General features: G+C 48.0%; 11 protein-coding genes across 11 annotated transcripts; 5 read left to right on the plus strand and 6 right to left on the minus strand.

The window, feature by feature from the left end:
- Window positions 1-115: 115 nt before the first annotated feature.
- I303_100565 (uncharacterized protein) lies at window positions 116-2,561 on the minus strand (the record flags this gene model as incomplete). The annotated part of the gene is made up of 3 exons (XM_065968144.1): window positions 116-226; window positions 282-2,292; window positions 2,371-2,561. 3 exons carry the CDS (start codon window positions 2,559-2,561, stop codon window positions 116-118), a joined length of 2,313 nt encoding a protein of 770 aa, XP_065824216.1.
- A 701-nt stretch (window positions 2,562-3,262) lies between these two features.
- Window positions 3,263-3,594, minus strand: I303_100566 (mitochondrial 37S ribosomal protein uS19m; the record flags this gene model as incomplete). The annotated part of the gene is made up of 2 exons (XM_018403938.1): window positions 3,263-3,483; window positions 3,552-3,594. The coding sequence occupies 2 exons, from the start codon at window positions 3,592-3,594 to the stop codon at window positions 3,263-3,265; spliced, it is 264 nt and encodes an 87-aa protein (XP_018266592.1).
- Window positions 3,595-4,049: 455 nt separating this feature from the next.
- Window positions 4,050-6,427, plus strand: I303_100567 (T-complex protein 1 subunit gamma; the record flags this gene model as incomplete). The annotated part of the gene is made up of 9 exons (XM_065968145.1): window positions 4,050-4,086; window positions 4,181-4,242; window positions 4,307-4,386; window positions 4,451-4,581; window positions 4,651-5,310; window positions 5,410-5,590; window positions 5,678-6,005; window positions 6,084-6,212; window positions 6,296-6,427. 9 exons carry the CDS (start codon window positions 4,050-4,052, stop codon window positions 6,425-6,427), a joined length of 1,740 nt encoding a protein of 579 aa, XP_065824217.1.
- A 190-nt stretch (window positions 6,428-6,617) lies between these two features.
- On the minus strand, window positions 6,618-7,289 carry I303_100568 (uncharacterized protein; the record flags this gene model as incomplete). Its single annotated transcript, XM_018403940.1, has 1 exon — window positions 6,618-7,289. One exon carries the CDS (start codon window positions 7,287-7,289, stop codon window positions 6,618-6,620), a length of 672 nt encoding a protein of 223 aa, XP_018266594.1.
- Window positions 7,290-7,672: 383 nt separating this feature from the next.
- On the plus strand, window positions 7,673-8,409 carry I303_100569 (uncharacterized protein; the record flags this gene model as incomplete). The annotated part of the gene is made up of 2 exons (XM_018403941.1): window positions 7,673-7,779; window positions 7,920-8,409. 2 exons carry the CDS (start codon window positions 7,673-7,675, stop codon window positions 8,407-8,409), a joined length of 597 nt encoding a protein of 198 aa, XP_018266595.1.
- A 420-nt stretch (window positions 8,410-8,829) lies between these two features.
- Window positions 8,830-11,034, minus strand: I303_100570 (uncharacterized protein; the record flags this gene model as incomplete). The annotated part of the gene is made up of 7 exons (XM_018403942.1): window positions 8,830-8,950; window positions 9,036-9,434; window positions 9,536-9,843; window positions 9,922-10,236; window positions 10,299-10,355; window positions 10,474-10,577; window positions 10,692-11,034. The coding sequence occupies 7 exons, from the start codon at window positions 11,032-11,034 to the stop codon at window positions 8,830-8,832; spliced, it is 1,647 nt and encodes a 548-aa protein (XP_018266596.1).
- Window positions 11,035-15,874: 4,840 nt separating this feature from the next.
- I303_100571 (uncharacterized protein) lies at window positions 15,875-18,191 on the minus strand (the record flags this gene model as incomplete). The annotated part of the gene is made up of 10 exons (XM_065968146.1): window positions 15,875-16,056; window positions 16,113-16,223; window positions 16,294-16,424; window positions 16,480-16,603; window positions 16,672-16,809; window positions 16,877-16,994; window positions 17,057-17,330; window positions 17,394-17,558; window positions 17,614-17,917; window positions 17,996-18,191. 10 exons carry the CDS (start codon window positions 18,189-18,191, stop codon window positions 15,875-15,877), a joined length of 1,743 nt encoding a protein of 580 aa, XP_065824218.1.
- An 891-nt stretch (window positions 18,192-19,082) lies between these two features.
- On the minus strand, window positions 19,083-20,864 carry I303_100572 (uncharacterized protein; the record flags this gene model as incomplete). Its single annotated transcript, XM_018403945.1, has 3 exons — window positions 19,083-19,301; window positions 19,389-20,412; window positions 20,485-20,864. The coding sequence occupies 3 exons, from the start codon at window positions 20,862-20,864 to the stop codon at window positions 19,083-19,085; spliced, it is 1,623 nt and encodes a 540-aa protein (XP_018266599.1).
- A 1,983-nt stretch (window positions 20,865-22,847) lies between these two features.
- Window positions 22,848-23,771, plus strand: I303_100573 (uncharacterized protein; the record flags this gene model as incomplete). The annotated part of the gene is made up of 4 exons (XM_018403946.1): window positions 22,848-22,917; window positions 23,009-23,184; window positions 23,551-23,598; window positions 23,658-23,771. 4 exons carry the CDS (start codon window positions 22,848-22,850, stop codon window positions 23,769-23,771), a joined length of 408 nt encoding a protein of 135 aa, XP_018266600.1.
- A 553-nt stretch (window positions 23,772-24,324) lies between these two features.
- On the plus strand, window positions 24,325-25,533 carry I303_100574 (uncharacterized protein; the record flags this gene model as incomplete). Its single annotated transcript, XM_018403947.1, has 6 exons — window positions 24,325-24,541; window positions 24,624-24,811; window positions 24,906-24,996; window positions 25,066-25,075; window positions 25,138-25,273; window positions 25,357-25,533. 6 exons carry the CDS (start codon window positions 24,325-24,327, stop codon window positions 25,531-25,533), a joined length of 819 nt encoding a protein of 272 aa, XP_018266601.1.
- Window positions 25,534-26,202: 669 nt separating this feature from the next.
- On the plus strand, window positions 26,203-27,503 carry I303_100575 (uncharacterized protein; the record flags this gene model as incomplete). Its single annotated transcript, XM_018403948.1, has 7 exons — window positions 26,203-26,419; window positions 26,515-26,702; window positions 26,771-26,861; window positions 26,948-26,957; window positions 27,039-27,150; window positions 27,260-27,326; window positions 27,403-27,503. 7 exons carry the CDS (start codon window positions 26,203-26,205, stop codon window positions 27,501-27,503), a joined length of 786 nt encoding a protein of 261 aa, XP_018266602.1.
- Between the last annotated feature and the right edge of the window lie 124 nt (window positions 27,504-27,627).

A 27,627-nucleotide genomic window follows, 5' to 3' on the forward strand; every position in this document is an offset into this window, starting at 1 on the left:
TTTCACTGGGTGACAGCCTTACTGGTTATCTAACCATACGTCACTAACGCCTGACATTGCCTGGAACTAATCGTCTCTCCTCTCTCGAGGCCTAACTCCTGTCCTGCTTATTCTGCTAATCCTTACTTTTATCCTTCCTCGACTTCTTCGACCGCTCTCTACTATCCTTCGCAGCGGCTGCCCGTGGTCTAGGAGCTTCTTTCTCTTGCTGTGCGTTGTTATTATTCTCTTTTAACGGGTTCTGCAAACTGTCCTCAACATCGCTTCGCACTGTTACTTACATCTGCTTCCAAAGGATTCAGTTTCACGTAATAAGAAGGAATCAGATTAGTATTTCGAAGTTGTTTCCTTCTGCTAGCTGAGACTGTGCCCGATCGAATCAAGCTTTCCTCCGGCATGGCATTTGGCTTTGGACTTGGTATTGAATCTCTCGTTGAGTCTGATTCTGTCACTGCAGTATGATTGGGGTTCGATAGCTCGTCTGGCGAAGATGCATCAATAGTAGCTGCATGGGAAGCTGGTGCACCTGCACCTGTACCTGCAACTGCACCTGCACTTGCATGATCACGTGCATCTGTTGATTCGGCGATCGTTTGAATCGCCTGATCGGCTGTCTTCGTTATTTTCCCCTGTTCTTCCTTGTTCGACGCGTGTTCAACCACAGAGGCAGTTTTTTGGGAATCAGCATCAGCTTCGGATGATGAAACGCCTTTCGTCCTTTCTTTTGGACTGGTTGACCGTGCTGTCGACTCCGCTGGGTCAAGGGGCAAGGTGGAAGGCGAAGAGGCGGGTGATTCGGTCTTTCCGCCACCGTTCTCACTTGGAGGCACGATCAAACTGCTTTGTCTCGAGGCAGACTCTGGATTTGGGTTGGCGTTTCCGTTGGCGTATAGTACAGGAGGCCCAAAGGTCCCACTTCGTGCATTCGCTATATCTTTTCCCTTCTCGCCATTCCGCAATTCTTCGTCAGGGAATTCTCGGGTGCTGAGAAGATTGATTTTTCCTTGATCAGCGTCAGAATTCGGATGGGAATTTGAATATCCTCGTAAGGGAGCCAAGGGTTTATGCGACTTGGTAATTTTCAGAGGCGGCTGAGGTCCACTTAGACTATTCGGAAAGACTGTTACGCCTGCACCTGACACAGCCGGGGAGCTAGTACGAATATCAGATGCTCGATCTGTTGATTTAGGCAGGCTGGATATAGATAACTTGGTCTGATCGTGGACTTGGTGGGATGGTTGTAATCTTTGGATTTTTGTTCCGATTTGGGTTTCAGGTCGAGTCTGCTGGGCTTGACTTCGAGGTTGAGTTTGACTTTGAGAGCTATTGGTGATCGTACTGGAAAATCGTCGAGAAACGTGTTTCGTCTGAGCGTACAGAGAATTCTCCCTCGACAATACGCCCACGTTCGGATTAGCTATTGCCAAACCCTGTGTCTGGGTATATGGAACTGGTGAACCGGAGCGAGAGTTGATCATCGCCCCATCGTTAGTCAAGTCCTGGAAATGAAGTCCACCATTCCGGTTATCAATTAGTGTTGGTGCTTGAGCTTGATGTGCCGCTTGAAGCCGAGGTTGAGCGTGGATTGATCCATTGATTGAATGATGGATCTTATGTTGGTTTGTAGGATCAGGTCGTCTAGTCGAAGGAGCATGTTTGAGCTGGGTTGTCTTACCCTTTTCGCCATCGTCATTATCGTTGGAAGGATGCATTTCATCCCGACTACCTTTCCTTATCGAAGGTCTGATCCGTAATGGTTCTGTTGGGCCAGGTGGTGAAGAGTTCGTATTGGAGAGGGAACTGAGGGAAGGTCTGATTCTGGTAGGCGGGTCAAGGAGTCGGAAAGAGATTTTGTGGGCTTTACTACCTTTATTAGAGTAAAGATGTACAATATGATCCTTCCCGTTCTCTTGCGCCTGTGTTTGTCCGTTACCGGGGTCTTCTTTGGGGTCGACGATGAGATTGGATTTATGATTTTGGGCTAGAGCATCTTGATCAATGCGGGAAAGATCAGTTTGCGCCTGTGATCCCTCTTCTGGAACATGCTTGATATCTCGATTGTCAAATTTATAATTATCTTTCTTCATTAGTCCATCCACATCGACTTGGATAAATTCAGCTTCGGCCACTGGCAGAGTGTGCTCGATATCCTGCTGAGCGGCCCTCTTTCTCCTTTTTCGAGTTAACCAGATACACAGGAACGAAAGTAAGAAGATCCCTAATGCGATACCTACTCCGGCACCAATCAACATCGGAGTAGATATTTTGTTTTTGGTACATGATACATAGTCGCTATGATAAGCGAGTAATCGATGGCATATTAGCTGCAGTATTTGTTAGATGAGTGATGCGAGTCCAAGTTTGTCTTACCCTACAGATCCGTTATATTCGCAGTCTACCTCATTTTCGTCTTTGGCCTCATCGAGATCGTCATCGTCACGGTCAATGATCGCTGAACTGGACGCCGTTGTCTGTGGGAAGGCGGTGAGAGCGAATAGTAGAAGGATAGTCGATCTGACTGGTATTGAGGAGACGGACTTGAAGATAGTAAGATGGGACATAATTTATTATTGTGTTACTTCCAGGCTGAACGGTATATGTCAATAATGAATGTGATGGCCGGTCAGCTGCGCCTGAACTGCTGTTATTATTATAGTGTCACAGTGATGAGAAACGAGGGGATCCGTTATTTTGGATGATTATTGTATGATAGCACGAGCTTGAGGTGTGTTGATCAAAAAGGTTAGACAACTAGGATTGCCGCGCGATAGCCTGTAAAATCTCTTCGCTCTAGACGGTCAAATCAGTGGCTGCAAGTCATGGTAGCAGTTTCACCGGGTCCAAAGGATCTGTCGTTTGCGTCTCGTATCAGCAGATGAAAGGATCGACCGGTCTCGGGTAGAAAGGAGTCAAGAAGTGAGACGTGGTCGTTGATACCGAAATCATGGATAACCGTTTCAGACTTGACATCAGTAGCGGTTGTCAGTAAGAATCCTATCTACCAACGTAATCTGAACCCATGGGCCGCGGAATTAGACGACGAGGAGATTGGAGCCGATTGCATGCTGTGAAGATATGGTATATATTGGTATGCTGGGTATGTTGGGAATGTGTACTCGGCAGGGTAAATGCGATAAATGTGCAGTATATTTTGAGAGGAAACTTCCTCAGTTCTTGGTTTTTCTGATAACAAGCCAAAAATGATCAGCATCATACGCATCGGACTCCTGTTCGATGGGTTTCCACAATGTCTGGAATGAACTCACCTATAACTCCAGGCTTTTCTCGTACTGGCAAATTCCCCCAACTTGTGTCCCACCATCTCCTCCGTGACCGTTATCGGCAGATAATCTTTTCCGTTGTAAATCATGAATTTCAGTCCTACGAAGTTTGGGACGATGGTGCATGATCGCGATTTGGTGAAGATTGGAGTATTCGATTTGAGGTGTTGCGATAAGGATGGAAAGGCAGTGAAGAAGGGACCTAATGTTTTCAAGAACGCGGTCAGCTACGTATCTGGTGCAATCTGGCGGGTCAAATGAGTGACTTACCTTTCCAAGTGGATCTTCGGAGAACTAGTGATGTCGGATGCATCTTGTTCTGGATCTGATGGAGATTGGGTGGTATGTATAAAGATGGTTGAGATTATCGTTGTACCAGGTTCATATCAATGCGAAGCTGCGAATCAGTCGAGGAAAATCGGCATGATGTGGCAATTCAATTGGAATCACGGTATGTGTGTGGTATCACTCTCCCTGATTAATGATGGAACGCGCTCTCTCTCTCTTTCGTGTCTGCTCGAACATTTCCATCCATAATTTACAGTAATAATCATATACTGAGGTCCATCTCGCGGTGACAACAAAAGCCTCGATCTATCCAAACAAGCTCAAATCCTGCTGATTCTTGACGGACAGGCCAGAATCGAATACCTGAAGCAGACATCGAATCTCTACATACTCTTAGAAAGCCCTTTGGAGTCAGCCAAAACTCACCTCCACCTTCCACATTCTTCCATTACCTTACCAAGCCAGTAGAAAGTCGTCACGATGGCCATGCCTGGAGGAGTACCCGTCATGGTGATGAGTGAGTATAACAGCGTTGGTCCATCACCAACAGCTCGTTGCGATGCCCGTTCAACTGCTTGGAATCGACAACAAGCTGACTCATGTATTCACAGACACCGGGCCTGAGCGTCAATCAGGTCGAAAAGCTCAAACTGCCAATATCGTAGCTGCCAAGGTGAGCTTTCGATCACTTCGATCCAATATGAAGGCAGCTGAATTGACTGGCTGTCATCGTGAAGACCGTTGCCGATGTTATCAGGACGTGTCTTGGACCCAAGGCAATGTTGAAGATGATCTTAGATCCTATGGGTGGTATATTGTCAGTCCAGCTATCTCTGTGCTGGCGCCGTAGCAGGATTTAGCTGACTCTGAACATGCCATAGACTGACCAATGATGGTCATGCTATCCTTCGGGAAATTGATGTAGCTCATCCAGCTGCCAAATCAATGATTGAGCTATCGAGAACTCAGGATGAGGAAGTTGGAGACGGTACAACCAGTGTGATCATCCTTGGTATGTCAAGCTCAGTAGTCTCTTGTACATGCGAATGGGGAATGATGACAGCTGATGTGATCTTGGTAGCTGGTGAAATCCTTGCATACTCTTTACCGTTACTGGAAAGGCATATCCACCCAGTGGTTATCATCCGAGCGTTCAAACAAGCCCTAAACGATGCTCTGGAGACCATCTCATCCATCTCTATCCCGGTCGACATCTCCTCCGAGTCTGAAATGATGGCTTTGATCAAGACCTCCATCGGGACCAAGTTCTCTTCCAGATGGTCCGATTTGATGTGTTCATTGGCTTTACAAGCAGTCCAAACTGTCGCTGTATCCGCAGAGGCTGAGAGCGGTTTAGTCGGCGGAACATCCTCATCGTCGACCGCCGAGGAGAAAGCAGCTGGGGGAGGCTTGAATATCAAGACGGTAGATATCAAGAGATACGCAAGAGTCGAGAAAGTGCCAGGAGGGGAAATCGAGGAATCGAGAGTGTTGTCGGGAGTCATGATAAATAAAGATGTGACCCACCCGAAGATGCGAAGAAAGATCGAGAACCCCCGAATAATCTTACTGGATTGTCCGTTAGAATACAAGAAAGGTGAATCGCAGACCAACATTGAGATCCAGAAGGAGGAAGATTGGAATAGAATTTTACAGATTGAAGAGGAACAGATCAAGAACCTGTGTGAGAAGATTATAGAATTCAAACCTGATTTGGTATTCACCGAGAAGGGTGTATCGGGTGAGTTTCTTGCAAATTTCCATATTCAAGGCCATCGCACTTCTGTCACGCATTTTCTCGCACATCGCTGACATTCATTTACCTTTTTTTGACTCGCAGATCTCGCTCAACACTACCTTCTTAAAGCCAACATCACGTCCATTCGACGAGTCAGGAAGTCGGATAACAACCGTATCGCCCGAGCTGTCGGAGCTACTATCGTCAACCGAGTAGAGGATTTGAGAGACAGCGATGTTGGTACGCAGTGTGGTCTATTCCATATCGAGAAGTTGGGAGACGAGTAAGTGGTTCTTTCCTTGTGTATCACCATCACCTTGCTCTGCCTTCTGTTGCGCCATCGTTGCTTACTCGTCATCATTATTTGCAGATACTTTACTTTCCTCGATCAATGCAAAAACCCTAAAGCGTGCACGATCCTACTCCGAGGTCCCTCCAAGGACATCCTCAATGAGATCGACCGAAACTTGGCAGACGCCATGTCAGTCGCGCGAAACGTCGTGTTCAACCCTATCTTGGCTCCTGGTGGAGGTGCTACCGAGATGGCCATCTCTGTCGCTTTGGGAGAAAAGGCGAAACTTTTACCTGGTGTGGCCGGTGCGCCTTACAAGGCTATTGCCGATGCGCTTGAAGTGATCCCAAGGACGTTGGTGCAGAACTGCGGTGGAAATGCGATCAGGACCCTGACCGAGCTGAGGGCGAGTTCTCTTACATTTTCATGCGCGTCAGTCGGGTTCTCTCAGAACGATTTGCTGATGACGCGCTTCTTAATTCAGGCTAAACATGCTGAAGGTCAACATATGTTCGGTGTGGATGGAGATACGGGTAAAGTGACGGATATGAAAGACTATGGACTATTGGAATCTGCTTCAGTCAAGATCCAGACACTGAAAACTGCCATTGAGGTGAGTTCTGTATCCTGCTCCTCACGCGAACTAGGCACTCCGGAAGCGGACAGTGTGACTGACAAACTCTGCGCTACTTGTAGTCTGCGACTCTCTTGCTCCGTGTGGATGATATCGTATCTGCTCGTAGACCGGGAGAAGAAGCCGGTGCTGATGGTGGAGTGCAGACTATGGGCGGAGAAGATGGACCTGGCGGTGAGATGCCTGAGATGTAAGGTAATCATGAGGTAGATGTAGATGAGAAGCAACAAAATCACGCAATGCCACGGATCATGCATAGATAATTACAACGTACAGACTGACATCAATCTCTAAATTTCTAAATATCTATTCCTACACGTTTCAAGGTGATCGAATGAAACGATAGGATCAAAACAATACGCCTAGATCTACTCATATTGAATACTACAGATCTTTGACCATCACCAAATCCCTCCTTCTCGACGATCCAGCATAAAACACTTTCTCATCCACACACTTGAACTCGCACTTCTCATAAAACTTCAACGCTTTCTCATTGTTCTCCCAAACGCCTAACCAAATTTGTTTTCTGCCTAATTCACGGCCCTTCTCTTCGCTCGCTCGAATAAGCGATGATCCCAGACCTTTTCCATGGGTTTTTAAGCTGATGTAGATCCTTTGTAATTCTATGCTCGTCTCGGGATCTAGGGTGGACGAGGACGGAGTGGATTTGGAGTTGACTACTAGTTGTGAGACACCTAAGATATCTTCGTTCCCTTCGCCTTTGATTCGTCCACCGCTTGGTGTTGGTGTTGAAGTCGAGTGTGAATTTGTCACAGCCAGTATGAAGACATTATTGGATTCTTGTATTTCGCTGCGTATGGTCTCAGGCGATAAACTTGTGCTCAAGTACGTATCTAGGTCTTGCTTCGAGACGGAGTATCCGAATAATGTGGACCATGTTTCGCTGATCAGCTTGGATACGGCTGGTGCGTCTTCTGCAGTGGCGAGGCGTATACTGCAGTCTGAACTCTCGGACTTCGAGGCGGGTAGAGATGACCGCGAGGGATCAGCTTGTGAAGGCTCGAGTCGGGTTGAAGTGGGTGTCGTCGTCATTGTCATGGTCATTGTCTTGATTGTTCAGCTGATGTTTTCTGCCTGAAGTATAAAATATCCTGTATCCTAGATTAAGTAGGTTCAGAGGTCCATATGTCCTCCATTCTCTGTCCTTGATGAGATGAATGCATAATTATTAATAATGGCCTTCGAGTCAATCAGCAGTATCTTATCTTTCAACCCGGACAAAAACATCCGAAGACTCACCACGTGGATCCTTTACGAGTGTTGATTAACACGTTACGTTCCGCTTCCGTGCTTGTCTTACTTGCTTCTTTGACTTGGGGATTCCCTCTTTTCACTTTGAATAGTCCTTGTGCTGTCAGCCCAATAAGATAAAAAGTCGACATCGACACCGACACCGACATCAACCTCAACGCACCATGTCAGGATTCATACTGGGCACAGGATCAGGTATACTGGCTTCGGCAGCTGTGTATTACACTTTGTCAACTTCTTTGAGGGAATCCACTGCTGGTTTGAGATCCGAGTGAGTATGCGAACTCTCTTTCCCGGAAGAATATTCTGTCTGTCCCTTGCTCTCGCTGCTCACCATATACTCATCAGCACCCTATTTGGGAATACAAGAATCGACTAGCTGACCTCTTCCTATGGTATATGATATCTTAGACTGCACAACTCTTCCACCCTCCTTTCCAACTCGTTCGAACCAGTTCCCCCTCCCGCACGATCATCACTCATCGGCCCTTCAGCGGGGCACTACCAACCCACTTTCGGCGAGATAGTCAAACAACGATGGAACGAGACCCTCACCTCTCTAGTCTCTGGGGTTCGACAGACAGACTGGGAAGAAGTCGGTAAAAACGTTTACGAAGCTGGACAAGGCGTCATTGAACGGATTCAAGAAGTCACCCCTACCCCTACACCATCAACCGGCAGTGTAGTTGCAGAGACAGAGAAGGCGCATTCGACAGTAGCGGTCGTCCCTGGGACTACGGGGATAATAGATACTGCGGATAAAGTCCCGGAGACTAAAGTGGGGGTGAACAAGACTGCTAATGTCGATCTGAGGAAGGACAGTTATGGGAATGTGCAAGGAAATGAACTGAAGGCTCTGCTGAAGAAGAATGCGGAGAAGGAAGGGGGGCGATTAGTGTAGCGTTGTATACTGCAGGTTAGCGTGAGGTAGTGTACCCACAAAAGGGAAGAGCGGATGGCAGTGATGATTGGCTTGATCTTTTGTGGATTGAGGAGAAATTGCGAATTATGTTGAAATGTGCGAATCAGCTGAAAATGAATACAGGTGGACGTATCAGCTAGAATAGACCTGTATTGATCGTAAAATGACGATAGACTCGACGTCAACATGCATAGTACTCCGCCAGCTCATCGGAGCAAGCGCAACGCAAGTGATAATCGGACAAGCTAATACATCATTTACAGGTGGCATCAAAGGTCGTTATGTACTGATACATTATTTTACAGCCCTCGCTCCAAGCGCATTTCACGGATGAGAACCAATCCATCCTGTTTTATCCCTCCTCAGACTACACAGGGAGCCAGATATGATGGGTGCATATCAGGGTGAACAAGTCCAATCCCAACTATCACCATTTTCACATTCACCCAATCCCAATCCCCACCATTCGTTCACTATCCTCGCCACCGCTTCTCGGCCCGACACAGTCTGAGTCTCCATCCTGCAATGTCATAGGGACAACGAATCAGCATTAACAATCCATCAATATGATCCAGGAATTAAGGCATATTCTCGCCTTCACTCACGTAGATATCCAAGCTTCCTGCGCGGCCAAATAATGCAATCCCTTGATGGGTTCTACAGGAGCATACGAAGCGATAGGTGAGAGCTTAGGATACGAATCCCATTCTTTCCTCAAGAGCCAGCTGGGTTCTTCCCCGATCAAGGACTGTATGAAACGATCGCTCAGACGAGTTATCGAGAACACCTTGACTGCGTATTCGCCTGATCCAGGAAGCACTTCTCCGTGCCATGATATCGACTGGAATCGCGGAGGAGGGACAGACTGATCGCGTGAAGTCATTCCGGTGGTCAAGATTGTGTTGGGAATATAAGCATCGTCCGGAAGACCAAAGAATGAGGGAAGTGGGCGAGGTTGCGTGGTAGTGAAGTAGGTGACGTGAAGATGGACGTATTTTTGCTTCCTGCACGAAGACAAATGAGTTAGCAAATGATCTCTGCAGCCTGTCTTGCGACGTTGACTGTTTGACGTTCCAGCCAAGGGAAGCCGGAATTGAAAACTTACGGGATAGGCTTCGCGAAGTGAGATGACAAGTCTTTCTTGATCGGCGAAGAATGCCATGGAGCAGCGAAGATCACAACGTCGAAGGGTTCTGCAGTATTGATCTCCGTCTTATTTGACACAACGATGAATTCGGATGGTCGAACAGGGACGATTTCCGATACTTCCGTCCCAAGATGAATAGTCGCTTTACTATCATCGATCATCCCCCTGAAAATTTGCCAATTTCCACCTTCGACCTGCGATGCACCTCCCGTAGCCATCGAGACGCCAGCCCCCAGCCCGTGTATCTGGTTCATATCGGACGCGTACTATCCCCGGGAAAGCTGGCATGAGCTAAGGTGATCGGCCTGCTAGCCTGCTGGCATGTATCCTGACAGCGGACTCACGTTGACTCTCGTCGAACCCTCCCAAATTTCTCCTAACCACTTATCTCCCACTTTGACTACATTTTTCGCCCAATCTTCGCCTGTTCTGGTAGTAATCTCATTCCCCAGTCCCAAGCTCTCCGCAAAATTCTCCACACTTTCCACAGGACCCCTCTGAGCGAGATAGGCAGGATCGTACAGCTTCAAGAACTTGTTCACTAGACTCGAGACAGCTGATTTCGTTCGATAAGGTGACATAGGACCGTAGCGCCATAATGCTTTGGCTGAATCGATCCATGAGGAAGAGCTCGTAGTGAACAAGAATTGGGATCCATCCTGAACCACATTTTCACACTCTTAGCTTATAGTCTCACAAGTCTGACTGAGACTCGACTCACCCATATTCCGATACCGGATTCCCCCATATCGGGGTCGATCAGAGTCAGGTTGAAATGCTATAAACAGGCAGCATAGTATGACCATCAGCTTTTCCCGGCATGATCGTTCTACATTACTCAAAAGGGTGATAACATTGGGATTACCAGGTTTCGAGTATAGGATATTGTGACGTACCCTCACCCCCTTCATCATATTTCGATTAGCTTCGACGAAGATACTCCCGCCTAACTCTTGCGCGCGAAGCCTGGGATCACTATGCGGATATACGGTGGTACTTCCTATAATGACATTCTCATCAGCTATACAATCCCAAGCCCGGGTGCGAGAATTGCTCGTCTCTCTGACTCATGTGAGATTGATCACGTTGAAGATGACAGGATTGTCCGACTCACTCCCGCCCACGTATCCTTCCTTCTCGAACACAACAATCTCTCCCAGCCTACTGCCCTCTTCCAGCCCTAAGCGAGATTCGACCACTCGAGCAGCTCGCCTGAGGAAGAACGCCGCTGCACTGCCGCTCGCTCCCGCACCGACTATAGCTACTCTCTTCGGTCTATCTTGTACCCTTCCTCCGTCTGACACCGTGTAGTTCACATTGCTCGGTATCGGTATCGTCTTATCCTCTTGCGATAGAAAAGGAATCGACGAGGTGATATGGTGATGGAACGGTTGAAGGAGAAGTACGGTTAGGATGAACAGTAGGGAGGTGGCCGCGACCTTTGTGCGCAAGGACATTTCGCGGAATTGTCGAGCGAGCGAAGTCATGATGAAGATTTGTCCATGAGCCAGGGCTCTGCTCTGTAGAGATGTGATGGACCAGATGTCAATAATGTCAAAGTAAAAGTGGTACACCGCAATGTTTTCGTGCATTTGATGGTCTAAAATAGCACTGCAGTTGGGAACCACCTCCACCAGGCATGCGTCATAATGTGACTTCGCAAGTGGCAATGGATCCAGAGTGCGTATATCATGCTGTGCGAAGAGAGAACATTGCGCATTCGTAACATTGGAATTGCTCAGTGCGGACTCGCGTTGGATCTACAGAAATCATCAATCGGGCTCACACCTTTCCGACTGCATCACGTTGGAAAAAATCATATGGATCTCCTGCATCTTGGCTTCTTGAAGCGGCGGACTACATGTGTCTCCCTTCCTCACTTTCGTTACTATCTACCACAATGTTAGACTGGCCGGACAATGCACGATTTGATACCGATCAAGCCTCTTCAAAGTGAAGCTCTTTCTTGGATGCCCATCGACCTAGCGAGCCCATCAAGTGACGCAGTCTTTGACAGTCGAGACCAACATCTTGAGAACCATCAATGTCTACCTCATACCAGGACGTGTTCGAAGCATCGGTCGGATCTCTCACATAGTGGCGATGCCCTTCGGTGCGGTCTGGAAGAGTGATCACCTCACACATTCGCTCGAACTGGCTGGAATAAGGACCCTGTGCAAAAGGGTCTTCAGCACTTCTCCAACGGTTCTCCCCCTCAAGAACGTTCCACACAGTGTTTCCGGCGGATTTTTGAGCTCCATGGCTGACTGAGCCGCCATCGCGGGTCACAATCTTTGTGACTTTATCGGCGATGTTGTAGTGAAATAAAATAGTGTTGAGAGAGGGAGAAGAGAACATTGTTAGTCGTTATGTATGGGATAAAAACCTCAAAGTTGCTGCGAGATAGGGTTGCGATGTTGAGACTAAGTAGCCAGCCGCTTCACGGTCTTTATATTGTTTAAGCGGTCTTGGTGTCTGTTATACTTTGACTCGAAGATCATTCTGTCGAGGGTCCGATGCCCATCATCCTTCTCAAAAGCCTCGAACCTTTGATCGATGCAGTCCTTGCGCTCTAGATGGAACCCGCCCTTGAACGGAATGATGACTTGACAAGCACTGATTCTCTGTTGAAAAGAAGGTAATCTCAGCTTGAAAGGATAATCAGAGAATCCGACTCTCACGGAAGGCACTAGGACAATACTGTAGGTTTTCAGTACAGTAGCCCGTACTACACATTATAGCACAGCGAACGCTCCTCCTTAGCGTCGGTCAACAGACAATTGCCGTTAACTCATCACTCTCCGCACCTCAGGCAGAAAGGCAGTGGATTTCGTTGTTGCTGGACGATGCGGTTGCTCAGATCGTGACGGACCACCGCCAAACGGGTCTGCATGACGCTTCTCAGTTATGTGTACCGATAAAATCAACAATCCAAGGTTACGCGTCTATACTACTCTAAGCGAAAATTAGAAAAGTCCATGTCCGCAGTCATGTAGCCTTCTTCACAATCGTTCTGAGTACGGTATGTTGGGGTCAGAGTCGGCGATTGGGGGTGTAAATTCACGACAATCAGTCCCCGGTTAGCGCTCATGGATAGACCCGCCCCATCACATCTGGCAGTCCACGCCGTGATCTTCAGCACTGCCTATCTGAACTTGTGACCAATAGCTATCCCAGGACTTAGTCTGACTGCCCGCATAGTGATGATGTTCTTTTGTACCGTCTTCATGGGTTATCACCGCGCACATATGGTCGTAGCCGTCAGACGTGCTGTCTTGAGCAAATGGTTCCTTGAATACTTGCCGCTCATGTCCTGCTTGTTTGATTTGCCAGTAGTTGTACCCCGCCGGCTTGGTGGCTTCAAGGCTTTGTCTGGTATTTTCCCAAGTGTCAAAGAACGTCAGTCGCTTTGTCACATCATGGGCATCTTTGTATTGGAATAGGCGTTCATGAAGCCAAGGAGCGAACGACATCGGATAGGGCCGTGATGTGGTGTAGTTAGAGTTGAGATAGGGTAAGCGAGGCTATCAGTTGCTGTGAGGAGGATCGATTGGTTTCAGACAGGAATGTTGCCGCAGTCTGTTTTACAGTATACGTCCCGCTGAGATCAGTGTCTGCTGATGATTTGACTCAATTGCGAAACCAGAGTTCTGAAGACCTCCGGTCTCCAGTTGAGGCTCGTCATGGAAGCTGTTTGGACCCGCACGTGACAGATTGACGATATTGGTGACTCTACTGTCTTTCGCCGCTGAAAGGACGAAAGGCCGTCATGAACGGACAGGTCGGTGGTCTCGGCCTCAGAAGCAATCAGTAGGTACTCAATTTGTCATCGCCAAGCAATTCTCCTGTGTTCCCTCCATTTTGACATGACTGCGCCTTCTTTCTCGACATACAAAAGATTGCCAACAAGTCTACTCAATCTCACTTCACAGAGAACTCACTATCGCACCCCCACCAGGGTCGCCATTTGTGTACATGGAATCAAGCTTGGTTTCAGTGAGCTGCCTGGTGTCTCATACTCACAGCCGTTCTACCATCGATTACGCAGCAAGCTCTGCGACAGACCGTCTGCTGGCGAAGAAGATGATTCGAATGGAGATGGACCGTAAGCTTTGTAGAATCAAAGTATTTGGACATCTCAAATGCAACATTGACAAATATGGTCATCCAAAAAGTGCTATGGCCCTCAGTATGTATCCTTCCGTAGTTTAAACAGTGTAGAATGAATCGATATCACTGCTGAGGAGTTGAGACTCGGTCGATCACTCATTGCAGCTGAAAAACCTCCTCAATAAACAGGCCCTTGACCGAAAGGCAACGTGCCGGGGTATCGAGGGCAGCTAGTGAGAGTATGATCCAGCACACCGCCGTACCTCGTATTTATGCTGACACCAGAGATCATCTATTTGTACTTCTGAATCTATCTCCTTCCAATAGCCATCCGTGCCAATGGAGTAGTGAGTGTGACCTTTCTCTTTGTCCTGGCCTCACTGTCACACACATGGCTGTGTGCACCCGGTCTGGATAACCGGGAATATTAGTGAATGGCTGTTGCACTGTGAGACTCTAATTTGAGCTTGCACAATTGAGTGATTCTATGACTCGCCACCTGGACTCGTGCCTATCCGTATCATATGCCTTCCAAAACGCTTCAGATGCGACACCGTTTAGCCCGAAAGCGCGTTTAATCACACGATCAAGAGGGTCATAGGGTTGACTGCAGTGTCAGGAGAAGTCAACATCGCTGTCTGTAAATTCAGGGTGATCAAATATTGCTTGAATCAGAAAATTCGCTGCTTGATACGTACAGGGAGGTTGAGATCCTGCTCATTTATAGCATGAATGGGCTGCTCCAGTCCCACAGCTTAGGACGGTGACGCAATGCCAAAAGAGAAAGGATCTACCTGTCAGTAAAGTCACGAAGTGGTCATACAGATTCTCATTCCTCTCAAGGCATGACGAAGAACGATGATGGCGAACATTGAAGGCCTCTAGGGGAAGCACACATACACCATCGGACCATGATCTCATAGGCAATGAGACGCTGATTTCTCATTACAAATACCAGAAAAAGGATTGGCGTAGAGTACTGATGCATCGCCACAATGGCCAATACGCCACATGGGAACAGCCTAATACTGTATGATCTGCAGAATTTCCAGGAATCAGGGGCGTAACCTGTCAAACGATCAAGAGGATGATACAGTATCGGATAAGCCGGGAGATTTGCATAACCCACTCAGTCATCATCGATCTCGATGCGTGCGTGATCTTTCTGGCACCTAAAACTGGGATCTCTGAAATCCCCAATGTCGACCTCATGCCAGTGATCACGATCGGCCCTGCCAAAATCACCAGTGTAGTGACGGTGTTGCTCGGTCCGGTCTTCATGTGTGACGACCTCACACAGCTGCGTGTAAGCGCGGGACCCAGAATTCTGAGCGAGCGGGTCAACACTCGTGGTGGACGCTCTCTCGGCGCCGTGGAATAAGGTCTTCCATGTCGTTCCTCCTGACTTTCGATTCGCTTGGCGAACGACAAGCTCTTGCTCACTTCCGTAGAGGTGAAATGTGCCGATCTTGACGACTGTGTCGCCGGGATCGTACTGGAAGAGTGGCACGTCAAGGGACGCAGAGGAATCAGCTGACAAAGACATTCTGAGTAAGGTGAGTGTGTAAGATTGATTGGAAGTCGATAGGAATGAAAGAAAAAGTGGAGATGATTAGGCTCATCTGCAGCTTTTTATACCTTGACTATCCGTCGGTGTCAAGATTAAGCTGGGGCTCGCTGCAGAAAGAGGACAGTGAAAGGACTGACAGGCCTAGACAAAGGCCCAAGGTGGTCGATACTGCGTGACGAAATATGACGATAGGTCTGCGAATTGATGGTAGCAGAAGCAAGCTAGCTTGACCTGATTCTTACCTTTGTGCTTCTAGACGAAGCTACCTATGGCGCCTCGGCCAACGTCAATATTCGAGTGGCCAGGGGGTTCTTATCGCTCTCACTGCCTTGGTCACCAGGAGCATTGGTCACTACACATGCTATCGAAATGGTGTTGTTGGGCAGCGTTGACTGGCCACATTTTCGTTCAAGCTCAGACTGCCTTTGTCAAGCCAATTTTCGCGCATGAGAGAGATATCCGTGAGTTCATGTCTGCATACGTGCAGTTTTGTTGTAATGATATAAGCAATAAGGGGAATCACCAAATCTCTAAGCATGATAGGAAGGTCGATTATCAAGTATTCGCAAATCCCGAAATTGCGCCGTCTTCTCTTGAGTCATGGTTTCACATATCACTTATCCTCGCTGTGCTAGCCATCCACCGTTCACTTTCCCATCGGCGACTGGTCGTCTGAGCTTATTGGCCTTATCCTCAACGACGAAAGTGGCCAAAGCGGTCTCGTTCTTGCTGTGAACCCTGACATCATCGATACCATAGTAGATCGCCGTGGCTTCTTGTCGAGTAAAGTGGAGCTCGACTGGGGGCCCGACCTCAGTCAGTTGTTTACTGTACGCTAATGGAACGTTGACTCACAGTATCCCCTAGTAGCTCCCTCGGTCCATTGCAGTTCCTCGTTACCAGTGGCGTTGATAAGCTTTTGAGCTACTTGAAGGTATTCCTCCTTTGGTAAAGGCTTGTTAGCGGCTGCAGAGCAGGTGTAAGGATCAGTATCAGTCAAAGTATAGGATGTTTACGATGTACGAATGGGACATACTGGAATTGTATCCGTGGGAAGAAGGGGATGAGACAGCAGTTCCAGCAAATTCGACCAGGTATGAGCCATCACCGGTGACGGTGTTGTAGCCCTCTTTGTCGTCATAAGTGATATCGGATACCCAGTTGGCACTGGGATTGCAATGTCAGCGTGCGGCTTCTCAACAGACACTGTTGATAGACTTACTGAGAATCACCAGAGATGACGATGACGTTATCGATATTGTTCTGGCTGACTGTATCAAGGATTCGTCGTCTGTTTGCCTTGTACCCATCCCAAGCATCCACGTTGTCCGAGACCAAGTTGGCGACTAGATACACGATAACCATATCAGTCGCTGATCGACAGGCACTCATGAGACCGGATTGCGAGACTTACAAACGATTTGTTGACCAAGGATCTTCCACTGGGCGCCTCTCTCGGATGAGTTCTTTAGACCATGGTATAGCCAATTCTCTTGTCGGCCACCCATGAGAGATCTGTGCTCCTCTTCAGTGAGCAACTTCACTTCATCGGCTGCGAGGAGAATTCAACGGTCAGTAAGCGTGAGCTCAGGAATCATGTTGTTGCATGGATGACTCACTGTTGTAGTAAAGATCGGTAAGATCTCGGTTATATTGTCTGGTGTCGAGTAAATATAGATCGGCGAGGGTACCAAATTTGAAGGATCTCCAGATTCTCAGAGAGTCGTCGGTGTCAACCTGACAGATAAAGCATTATTAACGGTCGATCGTTCGGCTTTCAGCGATAAAAGGGGGCGTACGGTTCTTATAGGCATCCACTCGAAGTATGCTTTGACGGCATTAGCCTTTCTTTCGGTGAATGAGGTGTTGTACTGGGTACCGGATACAGTATCATTGGAATCGGCGGAACCAGATTTCCATGTATTATCAGCTACTTCATGGTCGTCCCAGACCAATTGCCAAGCGTGACTTTGGTGTAAGGCTTGTAGATCGGGATCCGATCGGTACTGAGCGTATCTTTGTCTGTAATCGTCCAAGAGGAAGAGCTCCCTGTTGGGCTCGGGCACTCTCCCGCTGCAGATATGTGATCAGGTAAGCTAGTACTCCCTGTGTACAGACAGGGGAATCCAAGCTTACATGTCTCTTCCATCACCGTAACACGAGTAATAATCATCACACCCATCACCTCTGTACTCGTAGATGTAGTCTCCCACATGCACGGCGTAGTCAATAGAATCTCTAGCGGCAGCGTTTCCGTAGGCGTTGAAGAAGCCATATGGATAATTTGAGCAAGAGAAGACGCTGTGAACCGAGTCTAAGCTGATGATCCGCCAACCCTGGAGGTGCCCAAACTCACGCGAAGGATAGCTTGTCTATCTCATTATCGTCTTCCGTAGGTGTAGTCTTGAATCTACCTACAGGTGAGGCATTATTCTTGTCGGCGCAATTGACAAATCGGTAGTAATAAGTGGTCTTAGGCTCGAGACCACCTGCTTCCACCTTGTAGGAGTAATCGACATCGGCAGTCGTCCAAACTTGGTCCGATGCGACGAGGTCTGACCAAGAGTCGTTGTTTTTGCTAACTTGGTACTCAAGACATACAGGTCGAGAATCTTCGGAAGTCACCACAGGATGCGTCCATAAGATCACTGAATCAGGCTCTGCGGGCATCATTTCGCCCATCAGCATATGCACTCCAGATCACTCGACCGTGATTCTAGCTTAGAAAGGAAACTCACCAGGATCACCTGAAGCTACATTATACGGGAAGTCCAGTTGGCCATCATAGTATTCCCATCTCTTGTGGTTCCTCCTGGCAAGTTCTCGGGAAGTGCCGAGTTGCGGTGCGCGATATGAGGGTGAATCATACGCTCTGTTATGTTGGATGGACGCAGCAGCGGGACTGACGAATGCAAGCAGAATGATCGGCAACATCTTGGAGGCTCGCAGAGGTTTCTGCGGGTGTCGGCACTCCTTCTGTCTCCCTCAGATAAGTCTCCATCTTATATGTCATCTCGTCTGTTCCACCTGTCAGAGTTGGACCAACGAAATAGCTAGGATTGATAAGCGGGCGGACCGGTCGAAAGAATTAGTGCGAAAATCATCAACAGGGACCAAACACGTTCGCAACTTGATGTCAAATGGTCAAGCATAGATAACAAATCCGCAGACAAGTCATGTTGGGGTGCAGTCTTTCAAGGCCAAGGTGTCGACGAACATCAAGAACGTGCTGATTCCGGTTAACGCCTTGTAATTGCATAAACCACGCTAGTGATTTTGACAATGCATCCGGCCCTGTCCTTGACACCGCTGAGTCATCGTCGATGCGATTGCTTGAGGAAAGTCGTCAGAGCTACATGTGGTACGGAAGAAGGAGGGTCACCCGAGGAGAGAGGCAAGTAGACGAGTGTCGGACTCAGATGCAGTGGTCTCTATGCTGCGCCTTTCTGCGAAGACCGTGCGTGGAAGATACATACATATATACTGTAGACGACAGGCACCGGGAAGGACTGATGGAAAAAACGACTTCACGTGCGTCCATGTCACGCGACACCAATCGCTTTCTTAGAAGAAGAGGAGAATACATGATTTACATGGCTAGCTGAGGTATGTGTAGAATAAATACATGGTGTGAACGATCCATTCCATATTGCAGAAAGGAATGTGAAACTTGTAATATTACAGCACAAACAACAAAGGAAATATGCGTCAAATCCTATCCCAAAAAGTCCTGAAAAAAAGATGGTACAACGTGATGCAAGAGGAGGAACCAAGACTAGTTTCAACGGCAAGTATATGCAAGACGCGCTTCCGTTAACGCCTCTTTCACGACATGAAGAATGTCTCCGCCATATCCTGCTCGTCCTTGCTCAACTTCATATGGTTCATTTGACCTCTAGCGGCCGCAGCGATAGACGCTGAGGAGTGCAGCGTTGGAGCACAGGATTGCCTGTTCTTCGCGATTCGAGCTTGTTGAGCTTGATAAGCATCATGGGAAGTTGGTGGTGGCATCGCTGATTGTCGTTTGGCTACTGGTTTAGCTTTCTACGCACGGATAAAGGAAGCTTAGCTTTGACCTTCTACCCGTCATTAAGAGGCATCGTCATGAAGGAAGCAACAATGGCTACTCACATCGGACAATCCCATCACAGATTTCCTCCACTTGCTTTCTTTTCTTCCTAAATCGCCCATACCGCTGCCCACAGGTGCTTTCCTAGGAGGACTTGAGCCAGCCAACTTGATACCCTCGTAGATCTTTTCCGGAGATAAGCCTTGGTTTTGGTGCTGGGGAGAAGTGGAGGCGGCTCGGATTGGTGGGGCTGCTATCGAAGTAGCTGAAACAGGAGTAGCAATTTTGGTTTCTGCCGAAGAGGAGAAGATCGACGATCGAACACTGCTCGCCGATGCTGGCCCAGCCGTATTTGTTCGTGACGGTATGCGAATTGGTGCAAGAGGCTTAACGACATCGTTCGATTCGCTTTCCTCCTTCTTTGTCGAAGCGGTGGTCGCATTGATAGGGGGGACTAGCACGGGTACGGAGTTCGACCCCTCTTCCTGTTCTTCCTCAAAGTCAAATCCTTCTAGGCTCAACATGCCCTCAGCCTTCTTCTTACTCAGACTTGTGGATTGCGTCGTATTCGATTGAGGTGCTGACGGCGCCGAGAAATCGACTGCAGGCGAAGCTCCTGGCGGTAGAGTTGGAGGCTCCTCCAAGATAGGGGAAGCAGGAAGGGGAATCAGTAGAGGGTCGGTTTCTTTCACTGCAGGCGTGACGGGGTTTACCGGTAGAGGCGATTGGACAAAAGGCTTGTTGGCTTGTGTACGGCTTGCTTGCGATACCGCCGATGAGGGACCCTTCTCCGCTTGGGCCGTACTGATTCTGGGAAGGGAGGGTTTACTATTTCCTGTGGGAGCCATAGTCTTCCTCTTTGCTATTGTAGCTGCTTTTTCGTCCTTGATCCCTTGTTCAGCTGAACCTTTGGAAGGAGCTGGCGAGGTGTTGGATCGACCTGTGAGTCTACGAAGGAAAGAAGAAAAGCCTGAGGATTGCTTGGTGGGCATAGGCGGTCTGGTTATATTGGGAGTAGAGTTTTTGGTTTGAGAAATTGTCTTTTTCTCCGTCATAGGGGGTAAAGCTGGGACGGGTGGCGCAGTCCTGAGTGAATTGATACGTCTCAACTTGGTGATCGTATGACATGAAAGAATCGTTTTGGATTGCATGACTTACTTCTCGCCTACACTCGATGCACGCTCTCTGCCCTTCTCACTCTTCTTCCGTAAGGTCTGCATCGATTTGCTCAGGTTCAGTCTTCCTTTCTTCGCTTGCTTGACCGGACTGTTATGCTCGATTTCCTCGTCAATGGTCGCTTCTATCTTTATAGGCGATGAGCCGTTCTTGATCGATACTTGTAACAAAGGAGGATCGATTGGAGTGACGAGCGTTTCTGAATCTGCATTCGATGAGGGCACTTGATTAAGCTGCAATTGCGAGTCTTGCGAGTCTTCTGTTGTCGATGAAGAAGAGTGGGTTAAAGACGGTCGAGACGTCGAGCGTTCCAACACATCTCTCTCGCCTAGGGTTATCGCCTGAGCCACTGCTGTTGACATGTTGCGAGGAAAGGCGACAGGGGTAAGAGATCAAAGCTGACTATGAAACGGATTGAGTGGATCACGAAGGCGGCTGAGACAGATATCACCGCGATGGACTTTCGAATTTCGGAGACTTTGTAGCTAAATTGAACGAATGTCAGCTGACGTTGTTGACAAATTCCTTTGTTACTACGCCACGGTAAAAGCGCAACAGGCGACTGCCTCATCTGACAGATGGCTTGAGCTGTTTCGAGATGAAGGATTAGTCACTCACACTGGAATCGACACCGCGTCAGACGACCTAGCTAGACTGCAAATCAGGAAGGAGTCTCTTTTTTTTTCTTCCTCACTCCGCGATTTGGCCAAATGTTGAATTGCCGGAGAGATCGGGAAGAACGGTACCGGAGGAATTGGTGGACGACGATCGCTATTTACGTAGGATCCAGTGCTTGAACTAGTAATGAAAACGACAGACTTGGTGAGTATCTGCTTAAGATGACAGTCAGTAAATCGGTAGATGAAAGAGAGATGGAAAAGATCGTTGTTATTGTTTTCGTCACCAGCATACACAACGCATTCATCCCTCATCCTTCGGATGAAAGTGTGGTCAGTTGACTTGGTCATCATCTGAATACAGATGTCGGTTGTGCAAAAGTCAATTTCGTGGTCCTCCCTGTGCTATGGAAACTCAATCCGAAAAAGTTACCCAAAACGTCTCGTACTCGTTAATTAGTTTCGAGAAGTTGTTTACCCCGTACCTTCGGGTTGTGCTTGTCCCTTAAAATCTGTTCTCTGCGCATACCGGATGGTCCGAGAATCTGTGGGGAAGGTCGTGTGGGCGTTTGACAGAAGTTCCAGAAAATATCGACCGCAGTCTTCGATTCAAGCCGTTGATGTAAACAAAGCAAGCTAGAGCTTTGGGCCTGGGCCGTGCAGGCACTGCACATCGATTTTGAATTGATCGAAACCCGGGCAGAAAAGGGAAAACAAGGGGTCAATTAAGGGTAAGCTATGGCCAAAAGGAGTAAAATAGGAATCGGAATCGGCACGCCCGGTCAAAGGTACCAGTTCTTTGTGCAGTTGCATTTTTGTGAACCCACCTTCGCATGAGGCGTTTGTGGAGAGTTAAGTTACTCCAGAAAGCTATGACACTCTCAGACACATGCTGCGAGTTCGCTGGCTCGGAACAGGTCGCAAGTTGAAGCTGAGTCAATCTAAGTGAGAGAAATGCAGTACAAGCTGCGCAGAACTCCCACTTTTGCAACATGATCGCTGCATAGGGACTAGCTCAGGTTCACGTGAACCCTGAGGACGAATATTACAAAAGCAGGGTTGAATCGATCAACGGTAACAATGCTAACATCGGTAGACGATATTCCTCAAATCACTTGGAACATAACAGGATCACTCGCTTGCTAGTCGAAATGTCTATCACGCAGTATATAGCTCACGAATGCTTCGTCAGCTGGACTTCTGCCCAAGCAGAACAATGTGTGGGACATCGACCAATTGGGGAAACAGTCATCATGGTGCAGACCAGGCGTACTAACATGTGCCTGATGATCCTTAAATTCGAGGCAAGATCTCTCCATCTTCATCAAAGCCAATTAACCAGATTGTATCGGCTTGTCGGCCATCGTGCCATACACGGACAAGCAGATCGATGACCATCCCCTGTCCTGTGGTACATGACTTCCACCCTCTGCGAGCTTGACATCGCCGTTCCATCAAGCTGTTCTCTGAGTCCTCTCTGGCGACTTGCGAAAAATATTCAAATTCCTTGCCTGCACTCTGATCTCGAAACTCACTCATTCGTGCTCTGACTACCACGCAAGCTGACTCAACGCGATGTTAGCCTTCAGATCAGTGAGCATTTTTACAGTGCTCATAGTGTGTGTCTCGCTACGCAGCTGTTTAGCTCTTCCACACGAAGATCGAAATCATTTTCAAAGCTTGCCGAAGGGAATCCTGCCTGGCTTGACCAATGCCGAGCGTCTTGCTATGGGTTTGGCCCCCGCTGCTCCCAAGGCGCTCCAGAATGTTCTTTCATCAAGGACATCAGCACGTCGAGGTAAGCCTTTAACCTGGCCTGGATCTGTCACGCTGAAATTGAAGCGCTGGGGAGCTGACCTATATGAATGTTGTACCTACGGAACTGGTAGGTAGACGCGCTCCAGCTTGTCCATCCGCTTCACCGACTGTCTTTCCTCAAAGACCTGATCCTCCCACCACCTATATCCAGCAGTACGATGACGATTCCTTCACTTCCATCAACTTACCCTTCCCAGTCAAGATCTTTGATCAGTACAGCAGTCTTCTATACGTCAATACCAATGGCGTGAGTCCTTCGCTCCTCTCAAATCCTTCTCTGGCACGCACACAGGTGATGTACAGTGCCGACCGTTGAGCCTTGCAGCACGTCTCCATCACAATGGACGACAGCCCTCCTTTCGGCAGTCCGGTCAATCAGCGTCTGCCAAGCGGGAATGCACCTGATCATTCCGTTTTCGCTTACTGTAAGTAATCATCACTTGTTTTCCTGAGCTGATGCTGATGAGGAAGATCTGATCCAGGGGATGATCTTTAAGGTCGCAACAGACGTCTACAAAAGAGCGAACACTGATCGCCTTTCGTTTCCAGCATATTGCGCTACAACAATGACTTGATCCTGTACAATTTCGATTTCTCAAGCCTCACTTTGCAGTATTACGCGCGATTGAAAGCAGACGAGCATGTCCTTGTATCTTTCATCGTAAGTCTCGGGAAAAATCCCCGTGCGTAGATCATTGTAGGCTGAATCCTCCGATATAGCTTTACTATACGACTGATTCGCCTGGAAGATGGTACGTGTACTTCGACTATAATCCTCAAGGGCCAGATGGTGAATCTGCAACGATCGGCGCCCAAGGCGGTGGTAAGTCATAAGACTTAGATTCAGAGTCGATCAAAGCTTATCCTAAAAATAGATTTTTTCGCCTTGTACGAATACAATCAGCCTGGGACTGTCGCTTCTTTGCTTCAGATTGCGATTGACACAAATTGCGACGGAAGCATCACCGTGATTTGAGTGACTCGAATGAGGCGAAATCTTTGGTAGGGATGGACATCTTTCTGAGCTGGCCTCCTGTGCTCTAGTTAATGTACTTTGGATTGTGTTGATTGATTGTATCACATCAAAAGGGCTCTAATGCTTCGTGGGCAGCATCGGCCTATGTCTAAAATGTGAGTCCTTTGAAGATCGGCCAGGTCCGATCAAACTCCAACAGATCAAAACGTTCTCATTTGGCGTCGGCTCTTGCTCGCTTCATGGACAGTCAGATGACGCCTGGAACATACAGGCGTCGTGCATCTTGAAGCTTATCTATACTTGATGAGACCTCAACATATCTGATACATCTGAATCTACGAGCCATGCCCCATCCTTTCCCGAGTATTCGCAATAATATTGTCAACTTCGACTTCGATTGAGATCAACGCAATGAGATTCGGGCTGAGAACTGTTATATGGGTGGGTTTGATAGCGTTAACCTTAGCTGTGCCCTCCCCTCATAGCAAGGAAGATCAAGTGGAGATAGGCGATCAATGGAATGAGGAGAGTGTTTTGACCAACGCCGAGAGACTGGCGAAGGGTTTGTCGCCCGCTATGCCTCGAGGTCTGAAAGACCTGATCGCAAGTAGGACTACAATGGCTGGCGGTGAGTCCCATGACAACACGGGTTTCAGTGCTTGGTGCATTACCAAAGAATGACTCAATTTTGATGGAATCCTCTTTTCCAGCTGGTTCCGAGAAACGACAAGCCGCCTGTCCCTCTATGAGACCGTTAGCCTGGCCTATCGCAGCTGAACAAGCGCCATTCCTCAATCTCATGCGTAATGTCTACAGCGATTATACTATTCTTCCCCTCAATTTCAATGTCACCATCGGCAGGCAGCCGAGGGATGATTTATATATTGGGTCCAGCGGAGTAAGTCTTGCATCCACTTTCATGGTCCAGCGTTTAGAGACTTATGGAGTACTTGCAGCAATAAATAAATCTGACAGATTTCATCGCATTGCAGTTCGTACAGTTTGATACTGGACAAGGAGCAGCTGCGCTCCCCGATGGGTGGCCTACCCAGACTCTGGCTCATACTGCTGTTGCTCCGTATTGTGAGTTTCAACCGCAAACTACAGTATAGGCGATTTCACTGAGCATGCGCTCACAACCCATACGAAAAGGGGACCGAATGTAAGTCCGCATGATCCTCTCTGTCTTGCCATACTTGGCTAACCTGGATCCATTGATGAAAGTCTTATCGACAACACAGACCGGGGGCAAATCATCGAATATGTCAATTACAAAGCAGATGATCGTAGTCTCCTACTTCGGTGGAATGGAAGACTGTACCACTCTTATCAAGATCAGCAACAGCATATTGATTTCAATGTAAGCGATATATCCTATATCTTTCTACTTTTGTACTTCACGTGAAGCGCCAACGACGATACTAAGCGCGGTGATATGGATAGCTTTATTACACGATCGACACGCCTGGAGTGTGGTATATCTACTACAGGCTTAACGACAACGGCGCTTCCGGAGGTGCTGCTGCCGTAGCAGCTTGGCAGGATGGTCGTGAGTGCTTTTCTCAGTTCTATTCGGGAGCCGGAAATGTCCCGCTCATCTTCGATATGGTCGGGACGTAGATCAATATTCGATCTACAGGTATCGTCAAGCCAACGCAATCCATCCCTTCATGCGAGTCATTCTGGATACTAAATGTCCTGGGCGAATCATTATCGTATAGCTTGTTTTTGGATGATGTTTGATTAACTCCTTATGATAGTCTGAATTATGTGCCGGTGTCCCTGGTGTTTGTTTTCTCTTGATGATAGCTGTTCCCATGCATAATCATAGCTTTTCCAGAGGATCGACGTCTGTAGTCATCTGTCTTCTAGCTTGAAATCCAGAGTTTGTCTGGCATAATTGGACAAATAGCATTCGTCACGAAGCTCCGAGGCTAAAATGGTTAGAAGTCTTGCAGCACGGTCTCCCTTGAAGACCGATCCTCGGAAATGCAAGCTCATTTTCCAAATACTAATTCACAAGGCGCTGCTGACCGGTTCTCCGCTGATCTTGCATCGAGAGACAGCATGGCCATCGTCAGAAGGATGGGCGTGATCATCAGCTTCGCAGCCGAAGGACCGTCGTGCCCGAAGCTATGTCAAGCGAATGTCCCCGTATACATGTCAGTTATCTGAATATAATCCACTTGTCAATGGATATAAGATGAATGAGCCTCACTCGAGTAACCGCCCTTTTTGGCACCTTTTTGTCGGATCGTTCATCATCAATCAGAGCAATTACAAACCGCAATGCTCGCCACTAGACTGTCGTGGTTTGTAGTCTTAGTCAGCTTCACCTTGGCTTTCAGCTTCGACCGTCCTCACTTGGCCACCAAGGATGCACAGCCCACCCTGCCGGGTCGTGATGATATTCTGACGAATGCTGAACGGTTAGCTCAAGGGATGTTACCTGCGATGCCCAAAGGTTTAGAAAGGAAGTTCGCCATTGAGACTGACAAGAGATCAGGTGAGCCTCTTCCGAGCGTCTAGCCTCATTTGTATGATGTTACCTCGGATAATACGAGGTGAGCCTTAGCTGATACTATCGGTCGAATCATGTAGCGGACGGCAAGAATAAACGCCAAGCTGTTTGCCCTTCTGCGAGACCGATCGCTTTCCCACCTCACCGCGAGGATCCAGTGGATATCCTCTTTCAATTCACCGCCAACACCTACGAGTCTATTCTTCTGCCATTCGAAGCGCGTATTGGCAATACGAGGTCGAATATGCTTTCCATCGGGAGTAACGGTGTGAGTCTATCTGAACTGGAATGAAATGCAGTCTCTGGCTGAAGATGGAGTGGGGGGATGTTTTGCAGTTTGTCCAGTTCGCCTCTGGTCAGGGAGCGACCGAATTAGATGATGGGATCCCCACAACGACTTTGGCTTCGACCGCGCTGGCTGTATATTGTGAGTCGCAAAGTCCGAGCAGTGGCCGAGGGTGAAGTTGATTGTTTCATGTGTCAACGATACACGTGTATATGCGTAACGTGCAGGGGACGCGCTGTGAGTGACGCCTTCTTCTGCAAAGTCAGCGGTCATATAGCCATGAAATATCACTCACACACCTTGATCGATGTATATCAGCGACTATACGGATAATCTAGAATCAGTCCGATACGCTATCAACTCCACCAGCTTGACAATCCACTACTATGCCCAACTTCAAGAGATGCCTAATGAGAATCTCATCTTTACTGTACGTGCTCTTGAAAGAGCCCTGCCAATCGTTGCCGCGTTTTTCCATTGAATTGTTGCTCCGTACGATCAAGGTGTACTACACAACTGCTACCCCGGGAATCTGGTAGATCTACTACGATACCAACTCCGAGAACTCTTCGGGTGATTCGGCTACTATAGGATGGCAAGATGGAGGTGAGTTTCGATATTCTGCGCTTGACGTTCGCCTTCATCAGTTCAGGCAATTGCGAAGCTGATCTTGACGACTCAGATCAATACACCTTGTTCAATTATCACGTTCACGGCACTATTCAGGCTTTTATGAGATTGGCTTTGGACACCACCTGTCCGGGAAGGTATATCGTATCATGATCGATATCCGGTCTGCTGTCACCATTCCAACAGATATCAATTGATGACCTGTCTGAACGACTCTACAAGAAGATATAATGAATCGTTCGTGTATGTTACATATGCTATGCAATAATTTGTCTCT

This window comes from Kwoniella dejecticola, chromosome 1 (genome assembly GCF_000512565.2).
Source record: "Kwoniella dejecticola CBS 10117 chromosome 1, complete sequence".
Classification (NCBI taxonomy): Eukaryota; Fungi; Basidiomycota; class Tremellomycetes; order Tremellales; family Cryptococcaceae; genus Kwoniella; species Kwoniella dejecticola.